Source organism: Amia ocellicauda, chromosome 7 (genome assembly GCF_036373705.1).
Source record: "Amia ocellicauda isolate fAmiCal2 chromosome 7, fAmiCal2.hap1, whole genome shotgun sequence".
Lineage (NCBI taxonomy): Eukaryota > Metazoa > Chordata > Actinopteri > Amiiformes > Amiidae > Amia > Amia ocellicauda.
In genome coordinates this window covers 8,981,639-8,993,656 of record NC_089856.1, presented here as the reverse complement: position 1 = coordinate 8,993,656, position 12,018 = coordinate 8,981,639, and the positions used below count along the sequence as shown (strand labels likewise).

General features: G+C 39.7%; 1 protein-coding gene across 1 annotated transcript in view; it reads right to left on the bottom strand.

Annotated features, from left to right (window-relative positions):
* The window catches only part of LOC136752691 (peroxisomal succinyl-coenzyme A thioesterase), a 36,323-nt gene that overhangs the window by 1,108 nt on the left and 23,197 nt on the right, over positions 1 to 12,018 (bottom strand). The window contains exons 7-11 of the mRNA XM_066708209.1: positions 10,513 to 10,595; positions 8,675 to 8,768; positions 8,133 to 8,213; positions 1,253 to 1,388; positions 104 to 213 (exon numbers count right to left, since the gene is read on the bottom strand). Coding sequence (XP_066564306.1) covers positions 104 to 213; positions 1,253 to 1,388; positions 8,133 to 8,213; positions 8,675 to 8,768; positions 10,513 to 10,595 — 504 coding nt within the window. The remainder of the gene's footprint in view (positions 1 to 103; positions 214 to 1,252; positions 1,389 to 8,132; positions 8,214 to 8,674; positions 8,769 to 10,512; positions 10,596 to 12,018) is intronic.

Here is a 12,018-nt window from a genome sequence, read left to right as displayed (position 1 = left end):
TCCTACAGCACAGTTCATTCATGGAACAGTGTAGCATGTTGAGCCAACAGGCAATCACTGTAAAACCACAGTGCAAATGTGTTCAATTGACCAAAATACTCACAAAAGGGTAGTCTGCCCTCAGGTGATGATCTAGAAATACCAGAATCCTCTTCCAGGCATCCTCCTGGGCCACAGAGTGGGGCTGGAGCTGACCACCCCAAAGAGGGATCACTGACAGAGGGAGAGAGAAGGAGAGTGCATTTGAAAAAGGTCTCTAAATGTCCTCCGATAGCAGATAATAAAGAATTTGAAACCTTGTTGGATAGTGTCTGTGTTGAATGTGTATTTTAGAGAGATCAGTGAAAAGGAGTGATCACTTACAGAGAGAGGGTGAAAGAGACACCACATGTAACGACAGTCACAACAGAATTGCCCCGAAAGCAGTGACCGCATTCAATCCAGCAGTCTGCTGCCCTGAGAATGTATATATCTGTGTGGGGGAGTGGCAGCAGGGCTCATTGCATAAGTCATACTAACGATAGACACTCGGTTAAAACCGTTGCCTTTCCTTACACTGGTCTTACATAGTAAATCATGCAATGCATTCTGGGTATTTTAAGACACATCCCTCTTTTAAAACATGACGATGCTTCTCTCAAATAGTGAAGATCCCTGTTCTTCACAGTGACTCTTTACTAGTTATTGAAATGCAGAAAAATATATATGGTGGGGGTAATTTTCTGAAACTTAATTTCTGTAACAGAGTTCTGGTTGTACTTTTCTCCCCATCTATATAATGGAGAACCTGCCTCATTTCATATTCAAGCTCTCTTTTTAAAAAACAATTGCATTTTTAAACATGATGAACTTGGATTGTATTACAGACACCCCTTCTTAACATATACAAATTATTTCAACCACCAAGGGTTTCACCTGCCCTGACAAGAATGCTTCTTCGTCAAAGTGCTGTCTCTAGTAGCAGGCTCATGAATATTATGGATAGTTTTCTGAAACTTGTACTAATGCACTTAAAAAGTGTCAACCCGCTGTGTGGGCGGTCTGTAAAAGACAGGCAGAAACTATGGAAGAATATGCTAAAACAGACATCCGTGTTCTGGAGGAGGACCGCCCTCTAAACTGAAACAGACCAATCTTTGGGGAGGAGTCTCCATGTTTTGTGTGTGAGGCAGTGTGAGGCTCCGCCTGTCAGTGACAGTGTGACTGTGGTCTCAGGCAAGCAGTTTCAATGGAAAGGGGGCGGTTGGCATACTTTTCATGGGGTAGGTGCCAAAGAGAGATGCCCGGGCACTGGGAGTGTAAGGTGGCTCAATCAGGTGCCCAGCGCCCGGGTACTGGATCCGGGTCAACAGGCCAGACTTCCCCACTGCACCCAGCCTCTCTTCGATCTGGCACACAAAGGGTTAAGATCAGATTTACCAACTAGACCAGTGGCTCAACACCCTAGTTCTTGAGGTCACCAGTGTCCGCTGGGTTCTCGTCCCAACTGCTAACTGTTAATTGAACTCATGATGGTCTTATTTCAACCTTGTCAGCTGTGTTCAGCTCTTTAACTGGTTGTGATTGCTCAGTTATAACTGGGCTGGAATGAAAACCAGCAGACAGAGGGATCAGGGCTGGGAACCACTGAACTTTCCTCACAATCTGGACACTGTGACAAAGACTAAACAGGAGCTGAAATAAAACCAGGACCCCGTTCCTCGTACCTGGTTTAACTCAGGCTAATAAATTCTCCCTTATGGTAAATTACTTCAATCGAATTTAAGCTTGCTATGAGGAACTGAAAAAGCCAGACTTCTGCCAAGTTATCCTGAAAGTTAACTCAGTTAACCAGCTACAAGGAACCTGGCCCAAGACTACAAAAATGTAGTGCGGTTGTTGCTGCTGCTGCTTGGTAGACACCCTTAGCTAGGGCAACATACTACGCTGGCCCTGAAGTGCAAAACACAACAACAAAAAGGAAAATTAATTAACAAAAAGAAGAAACAAATTAACAAAAAGGAAAAACACGACATTAAGAGAAAACACAATGACATTAACTCTAAACCGGAAAGGGAGGTTACATAGGCAATGCTGTACAATGCTTCTGATTGGTGGAACAACATGTCAATCGTTGTGGAGCGGAACTGCTTGGACAGGAGCATTTGGAAGCTTATGGTGAGTAATATTTATCTTCTTTGACAATGTGAATAATATGCAATATTTGTATTTTGTCAAATTCTTTTCACTAATGCAGATAATGTAATTATTAGAGGGTAGGCTGAGACGAATTGAAAGAAATTAACACGTAAATGAAGACAGTTTGCAATGTGAAATTATGGACAGAAGCAAATTTAAACAAGGTATATGGCGAATCACGTTTCCTGGCCCACTCTAACGAACTGTACATTATATTAGTGTAGCGATCCTGAGGCCTCACTAAGGCCAGAGTCTGTAGTGATGGGGTAAGAGCGCTGCACTGTGGCAAACCCGAGTTCGATTCTCACTGAGACTGGAACCCCTGAGGATATTGTATTATTTTCAATTAATAATAATTGAAGACATGTGAGATGATAATATTGTTTTTTCAAATTAAAATGTTTGAGATAGCAAACTGAGATTCTGCAGTCACTGTGGCAAATCAATCCAATTGTATACAGAGAGAGCAGAACCCTTATGGATGATAATAATAATAAATACTTTTGTTGTGATGTATGTGTTTTAAAAACTCTTACTGTGTAACTGCCTTCTCGTCTTACTGTAACGATGGATGGCATGAACATATTGCCTATAAGTAAATGTAAAAGCTGTGTTGCACAATAGACTTCAGTGACTGCAGTGTTAAATTATTTTTTCACCTTGAATTTGTAATTAATCATAGGAATACCATAGTTTTATTACATATTTTTAACGTAATATGTAATTTCTTAATTTCACATCTGATTAATATAATTACAGATTTCCTCATATGATAGTTTGGTGTAACGTGCCGCATGTCACGGGAACGACCCCTACAGAAAGACCTAGCTTTTTCTTCTATTTTTTTGTTAAATTCCTAATTCCACAACAGAAATAAGTAATTATGTCCATTACCGTTTAAAAATATGGTGTGTGATATCTAAGGGGTTACACATCTGTAGTGTGACACTTCAAAGCATTTTGAAAAATACGTACTGTAAAAGGTTTTAATGATTATGAAATGTATCTTTAAATTTTGAATTTCAGAACAATTAAGTCCTGCATCCATGGACAATGTCCTGATGTTTACAACAGGGCTGAGATCACTACCGCCTGCAGGAATTTAGCCACAGCATTCCATATAATATAAGCAGTTCAGAGCTCCCAAAATCCAACACCTGTGGATATATTATTAGACTGTCTTTATCAGATACCTACATTTCATTTAAGACTAACATGCATTTCAGAAAACAGAATTCCCCAGGATTTGGATGCATGTAGATCACTGATCCTCACCTCTGGTCTTAAAGAGCCACAGGCTACATATGCAAATCGGTTTAAGTATGGCCAATGTGTTTTGTTCCACTGAAATGCACTGTTGTAATACATTTTATTGTAAGTCACAGATTTCAAAAAGGAAGTATGAATAGATTTCATGTAGAACATGCTTTCCTTATTAATTTTTCATCTGATTATAAGCAGAATGTATTTAATTGTTTCTAGATTAATTCATTTTATAGGATTCCATATTACAATTTTTAAGTAACTTGTCTGAAGTCCTTGAATACCTACACAAATTGTGTTCATAAAACATTGTTTTATTCAGACAATGACACAAATGCCAGAAATGTGACTGTCGTGTGTTCTGTGCCAAAATAAAGTGTACACAACAAGGTTGAAGTGTAATCATTTGAAACTTGATGAAAATACTGTGTTATTAAATTGGTGTCAGACACTGAGCAGGATGGGTCAGAGCGTGAGGGACTTCCTTCTTGTTGGGGTGGTTGGGGAGTTTCTGCAGCACTGGATGAGCCATAGGTTTGAACAGAACACAATTTATTCACCACAAAACACAATCCACAGTATCTGAAACAAAAGTTCAGAAATAATGAAGCCAAATAGGCTGACTTCTATATGGTTCTGTATACAAAGATTTTAATTGCTCTACTGTTAATTTTGTTAAACATAGATTAAAACTGCAAGTATCTGAAACAAAATAGTACTTAAAAACGTTATGTTAACAATACTTAATAAATGATTAATGTTTAATATGTAATATTTGATAATGTTCATTTCAAAATACTATTAATAGTATGGTAGTGTGAAACTATAAGAGGGTAAAATGAAATACTGTTGCAATGTATGGTTCTGGTGTGCAATACCATAGTATATCAAGCAAGAGATGCTATCCTTAGTAGTTTTGCAATTGCATACTCACAGATACACGCATATAAATATTTTATTTCAATACGGTTTACTTTTAACATTTCATTTAGCATTCGGGGACATGTTCCTTTCTCTTTTAAGCCAATAATGCCACAATTAAAATTAAATGGTGTCTGCTTACCATAATGGTTGCATTAATCAATGATCAAAACACTCAAATCATAAACATAATTAACGTTTCTTCTCAAGCACTAAATCGCCTGGTTGCACACTTCATGATCCAACAAGTTGGTATCTTTCCTTTACAGAAAACAATTACTGAAAGTCTTTAAAAAAATAATTTAAAATGTGATCACCCGATATCACCTGGACATAAAACATAATATGATCGCACGTCTGCAAGTGTAATTGCAGTGCATGACAACATTTGGCAGCACTTTGGAGTACAGACACAATAACCATTACTTATCTGAGCGAATTAACAGCTGATTAAGTTCTGTCACAAACATGTCCAAGTCGCAGTTTACATTTGACTAGTTTATTAAAACTAGCTTATTTACCAATTGACTTTGCATCTTGTTAGAACATTCACTGTTAATAGATGTAGCCTTGGGAAAATGCCAAAAAGCTAAACATATGTGTTAATTTCTTTCAATTCGCATCAGCCTAACCTTTAATAATTACATTATATTCATTAGTGAAAAGAATTTGACAAAATACAAATATTACACATTATTCACATTGTCAAAGAAGATAAATATTACTCACCATAAGCTTACAAGTTCTCCTGTCCAAGCAGTTCCGCTCCACAATGATTGACATGTTATTCCTCCAATCAGAAGCATTGTACAGCATTTCCTATGTAACCTCCCTTTCCGGTTTAGAGTTAAAGGTAGGGTAAGCAATCTTTTCCAGAAACATTTTTTGCTATTCTGGTTCAAAGTCTCTTCACATCCTGACAGCAATCAATAATTTAAGTGGTCTAAATGTAAATATAAATATATAAATATATATAAATAATCTTCTGTGGAAGGGACAGGACTAAAAAAGGATCGACCAATCATTGCATTCGGTCCGAATGTAATGATAGGATGTACTTCCTGTCTGTCAATCTATATTTGCATACCGCCGCGCAACTTGTTCGCGCAGACAATCACACGTCATCAGTGCGGGAACCTTGACGCTGTGGAGAGCGAGCGCGAGAATGGAAGGCGAGCCGCAGCTACTATTTTTAAAATCATAATAACCGTAAATAAGATGTTTACGTTCGTTATTATTGTAATGTCTAACCTGTGAGTGAGACATGCGGTAATCTGAAAGCGTTGCGATCGATTCCACCCACACGTGTGTCCTCCTGGCGCTGACTCTGCTCTGTGTGTGTGCGCATGTGTGATGGAGGGGGCGTGGCTTTGGAGACGCCTCTGAAGCGAGGGCGGCTCTATGCTTTCAAAACAAGCTGCTAACCTACTGGCCTCTCAGGATTGTTGTTGTGTTTTTCCTTTTTTGCCAACTTGTTTTTGTTGTGTTACTATGGGCTCAAATTAGCGCCATAAGTATCGCATTAAAAAAAAAAAACGAGAAAAAAAATGTTGAGATCAAAAAAAAAAAATCGAATGCAAATTTTTAAGAATTGTAAACAAAAAAAATGTATCGAAAGCAAAAAAAAAAAAAAAAACTAAAGCAAACCTCGGCTGCAGTCCCTGTCTTTGCTTGCGATGCTGCGATCTTTGATTTCGCCGCCACTTTCTTGGCTTTCGAATTATTTTTTTTCGTTTACGAGTTTTGGCGCTATTTTGTCCTGAGGGCGGGATTTACAGGGAGGCGTGGATCCTGGGTCTCCATTGGTCCAGCAGGTTTGAGTGACGGTTCTTCCTGACCCAATCAGTGAGCAGGTGGGCTGGTCTGGTGATCTCTGTGTGGGATGGGAATCCACTGTCTCGGTTTCAATAGCAGCGCCGATTCATTGACTCATTAAACCCCCTGTGTGCGCAGAGACCTGCAGTCAAGAGCTGGACAATCACTGGATCCCACCGCCATTTGAGCCCAAACATACAGCACTGAAACACAACACAGGATCCACCTGCTACATGCACAGTAACATGTTTAATATAATGTTCATATTAATGTAACCTGCAGAGCACTTTAATTCAGCTCCTCAGATAACACAGCGCCAGACTGATGTAGATCACGTCATTTAGCAAGAGGCAAATGGAGGGGCATCGTATTCATTAAGAGCATGTGATGTCCCAGTTTATGTGTAGGTAAGAAACACACACACACACATACATACATACATGCATACATACACACATGCACACTATATATATGCACAGTCACTTACAAAATTACTGGCGCCATTGATAAAAATGCGAATAAAGGAAGAACCGTCACTCAAATCTGCTGGACCAATGGAGACCCAGGATACACGCCTCCCGCCCTCACGACAAAACAGTGCCAAAACTTGTAAACGAAAAAAAAAATATTGAAAGCAAAGAAACTGGCGGCAAAAGCAAAAATTGCAGCATCGCAAGCAAACACAGGGGCTGCAGTTTTGTTATAGTTTTTTTTCTTTTTTTTTTGCTTTCGATTCATTTTTTTGTTTACAATTCTTAAAAATTTGCGTTCGATTTTTTTTTTTTTTGATCTCAACATCAATTTTTTCTCAAGTTTTGTTTTTTTGTTTACAATAATGCGATACTTATGGCGCTAATTTGAGCCCACTTCAGGGCCACCGTAATTTACAGATTACACAAGTGCAGTAATAAAAATCATCAGAAAGTACAATTTAAAGCCATACTTAAGGATATTTTGCAGCATAAATATTCCTTTTTATACAAATATTTTATACCTTCCCAATTTGAGATTGCTAGTAGTACAATGTATGTAGCAGTAATAGTGTAGTGTAATAGTTTTAAATGTGTAGGTTTTGTGTAGCAGTTGTGTAGTGTAATGTATTGTTCAAGTTGCAGTAGTGTAGAGTGTGTGTAAAGGTATCTGCATGAGGCGCCATAATATTGTATTGTGAAAAACTTTGTCTAAGGATCTCTGCCAGCAATCTCTCGCGGGGGGTGGTTGCTCACGATTGACCGGTTGGGGACCCCTGGTGTAGATTAACAGGAATAGTGTATGGTTTCTGCAGCAGTAATGTAGTGTGTGTAGCAGTAATGGTCATGTGTAGAACAATAGTAGGGTACTCCTTGTGTAATGTATAGTGTTGTGAAAGTTGTGTGTGTGTGTTTGTGTACCAATAATAGAATATGCTATGTTGCAGTTCTAATGCGTGTTTGTAGCAGTAATTGTGCTACAATGCCGGTGTACTGTAGTGCAGTGAACTAGAGCAGCAGCGCTAGGTGTAGTGTAGTGTATGATAGTGCAGTGTGGTGTGTGGGGCAGCGCAGTTTAGGGTGAACGTGAAGATGAACGTGATTATGAACATGAAGATGATTATTAACATGATTATTAACATGAAGATGAACATGAAGATGATTATTAACATGATTATGAACATGAAGTTATGAACATGGTGGGCGGTAGCCAGTGCGCTTATTGTCCTATCCAGTGCTTATAATCATCTTCATATTCACGTTCATAATCCTCTTCATGTTCGTCTTCATAATCATCTTCATAATCATGTTAATAATCATCTTCATGTTCATAATCATCTTCATGTTCATAATCATGTTAATTATCATCTTCATAATCATCTTCATGTTCATAATCATGTTAATAATCATCTTCATGTTCATAATCATGTTCATAATCACGTTCATCTTAATTTTGGCACTGATCACCCTCCATAATCTCCTCACCTCATCAAAACTCTCAATGACTGCAACGGTCTGGTCATCCTCCCCTGCAATCAACAGCAGAGGGCAGCGCAGGCTCTCGACCTATATATAAAAAAAACAAAAACAAAAACACATACAATGTGCAATTGTCTTGATTTGACATCCGTCTGTTCTTCATGCCAGGCATTTTATTGTGTAACTCAGGGCATCAATTAAAAGCATAAATCCCTTTTGAAGACACAAACATTAACTTTCCAGAAGATGAGAAGCAGCTTTGACTAAATGGCTGGGAGGTTTGTTCCAGACCCACACAACACTGTATAAAGACGTGCTGTGTGTTCTGGTCTTAATTTCCAATTCAGTCATGGATAGATTGCTGAAATTGATGTGCAGATGTTGGGACTGTTTTTATTACATCCCTTTCAGGGTTTTCAACACCTGAAAAATCAAATCCCATGTCTAATTTATTTTGATCAAGGTGCCAGTGTGCATCAGCAAGTGCCAGTGTCATGTGTACCAGTGTCAGATTGTGTGTGCCATTGTGGGACAATGTGTGTTGGTACCTTTAGTTTGTACTCGGGTGGAACGTTGCTGGGCAGAGACATTCCTCGGATGATGACGTATCCCTGTTCATTTAAATACCAGAACTTCTGGTTCCTGAGAGAAAGAGAGAATGTAAAAGTGCTATAACATAGTTCTGATAATGCGATTCACTGAAACACAGGACTGCACTGGAGGCCAATACAAAATAATTAATATCATATACAGTACTGTGCAACAGTTTTAGGCAGGTGTGATAAAATGCTGTAAAGTAAGAATGCTTTCAACAATAGACATGTTAATGGATTATATTTATCAGTTAACAAAATGCAAAGTGAGCAAACAAAAGAAAAATCTATGTGGAGTCAATATTTGGGGTGACCACCCTTTGCCTTCAAAACAGCATCAATTCTTCTAGGTACACTTGCACACAGTTTTTGAAGTAACTCGGCAGGTAGGTTGGCCCAAACATCTTGGAGAACCAACCACAGTTCTTCTGTGGATTTAGCCAGCCTCAGTTTCTTCTCTCTCTTCATGATCCCCCCTCTCTAATCCAATCCCAGGGCTCTGTGGGGGCCATACCATCACTTCCATGATAGTTCTTAATGACTTGTGCTGTAGGTTTGGGGTCATTGTCATGCTGCAGAATAAATTTGGGGCTTATCAGATGCCTCCCTAATGGTATTGCATGATGGATAAGTATCTGCCTGTACTTCTCAGCATTGAGGAGACCATTCTGACCAAATCCCCAACTCCATTTGCAGAAATGCAGCCCCAAACTTGCAAGGAACCTCCACCATGCTTCAATGTTGCCTGCAGACACTCATTCATGTAGATTTTTCTTCTGTTCACTCACTTTGTATTTAGTTAATTAACTGATAAATATAATCTGTTAACATGTCTATTTTTGAAAGCATTCTTACTTTACAGCATGTTCACAACCACCTAAAACTTTTGCACAGTACTGTATAATGACATGGATCACACACATACTATATATATCAATTATCGTTTTTCAGAGTCTGACCAATACAGATTTAGCCCAGAGAACTTTGCCTGATTTACCAAAGTTTCTAGCTGATTGGACTGTGTTAAGATAGGAGCTATGTAAACTTTGGACTGTCATAGATACCAGTGGAGATTGAAAGGCATTGGACACAATGGAAACTATAAGACATGGCAGCTTAGCTGCCCATATGCAAGGCCCAGTGAAATTCATGGTTTTATATGGGTTTATAGTCTGAAACCTCAAATCCATTAATCAAGACATCCAAAAGAAGAATAAACAACTCCTGGAGTCTTTCCAAATGAAGATATCAATGTTAACCACCCAGGTTCTTTGTTAGTATGAAGATTGTATAAGAAGTCTTCCAGTGCTTCTCATGTGAGAAACCTTACCCAATGTCAACATTTACTATAACATACATTTTCTAATGCTATGATAAACACATGAAAGAAAACTGTCAGCCCCGACCTATCTGTAGGGGAAATATGCAAAGCGCAAAAGACTGTTCATTTTGATTTCGCATAATGAGCAGTTTAAGGGATATATTACACTTGTATAGACTACACAGCACAGTAATCCCTCATTATACAATATGCATCCTATTGTAGCAATTCCCATGGTACATTATATGGGAGGAAATTTCACCCACCTATCTTTCGAATTAGTGTAGAAGCCGGACCAGGTTGATCTTTCTTAGAGTTCATTGGTTCCACCCACAGTTTATCCTTGCTTCCATGTTGGTTCATTCAAACCCATTCCTCTCTAGCTTCAGATGACCAACATTACATCAGTTGGAAAGTTAGGGTTTTTACTGGAGCCTTATCAAACATCTTGTAATAAGAATCGATCACCTACTCTTTCATAAAATCGTTCGTCTGCTCCCTGGTCATATTGATCTTCAGTCCTGCCGAAGTGGAGATTCCGACCACACACCTGGGCTAGAGTGGCAAAATAAACAACTCAATTGATAAACTTACAGAAAGCATCCTACAAAAGGAAGTGTTGTACACTGTGGCACAGTGTAGGGTGTGAGCCATGCATGTTTGATGTTGTAGCTACGATTGCTGTAATTCAAGGTCGTTTTAGAGAACCAGAGTGTATCGTTTGTTCGTTGTCAATCTCAGTCAAAGTAGTGTCTGTACCTGAGTAGTCAGTCTTTCCCGGTTTGCATTCCATGCTTTTCCCCACAGGTACTTTGCCCCGAGTGTTGTAGGCAGTGGGCTTTTATGCCGGGTGCTAAACACAGGACAGGTGTATGAACTCTGCCCAGCCCAACAGAAATGTGATGTGGTGTTTTCACCATCATGCACCAGTCCATGCATGCAGTCACATACAAGTATTGGACAAAGCCCGAAACTGTGTAAAACTGTGTAAACAATAATGTGGGGCATGATTTGGTGTGTGTGGGGGGGGGGTGTAGGGTTTGATTTTAAACCATGTCAATGGGGCAGTGATGTAGTGCAAACAACAATGGGAAGTTTGGTCAGAATTTAAAGTTTTTCGCCACACTCTGTTCTGAAATGCAGAAGACCTTGAGTCACACCACAATTAGCATTTTCTAACTTTAAATAGCAAATGATACCACAGTATAGGAATACAAACAAGAGTCTCCTCCCCCTCCTCTCCTCTCCTCTCCTCTCCTCCCCCTCCCACTTGCACTCATCCATCTGTGATCCCTATTTTTTCCCCATCCCCAACTTTGACCCCCCCTTCATCCCACTTTCCGTCACCATCTAGTCTCCCTCTCTTATATCCTATTGACTAATTCTCCCATCTCTATCAAATGTGATACTTCCAGCTTTTCTCCTTCATCACCTCATCCCTTGATTATCTCTGCACTCTTGCCTCTCATACTGCCGGCCTCCACCCACCTCAGCCTCCGGACCACCTCCCTATCTTTGCTGGCTCTCCTTCTTGGCTCACATCCAGTTCAAGACTCTTACCTGCCCCTGCCTCGACCAGACTGCACCTAGCTACCTACAGACTCCTCTCTCCTTACACTCCCTCCAGACTACTCTGGTCTTCCTGCACCAGACGACTTGCTGAACCCCCTCTCCGCGGTCCTTCCGAGAGTCCGCTCCTTTTCCGGCCCTTGGTTGAAAGACCTTTACACCAAGGTCAGGACTGCACAGTCCCTGATCACCTACCGGTGGTTAATCAAGATGTATCTGTTCAGACTGTACCTGTAATACAAACATCCTAATCCCTTGGGCTACTCCACACTTGTACGCTTATACACACTTACTAAACTAGGTTTCTTTATGCTCCTGTTTACTAATGCATTTTTTGCACATCTTCCGTTTCTCTGCAACTTCCTATACTGACCCACTCCCTTAACACATGTGTCCAGGACATAACTAT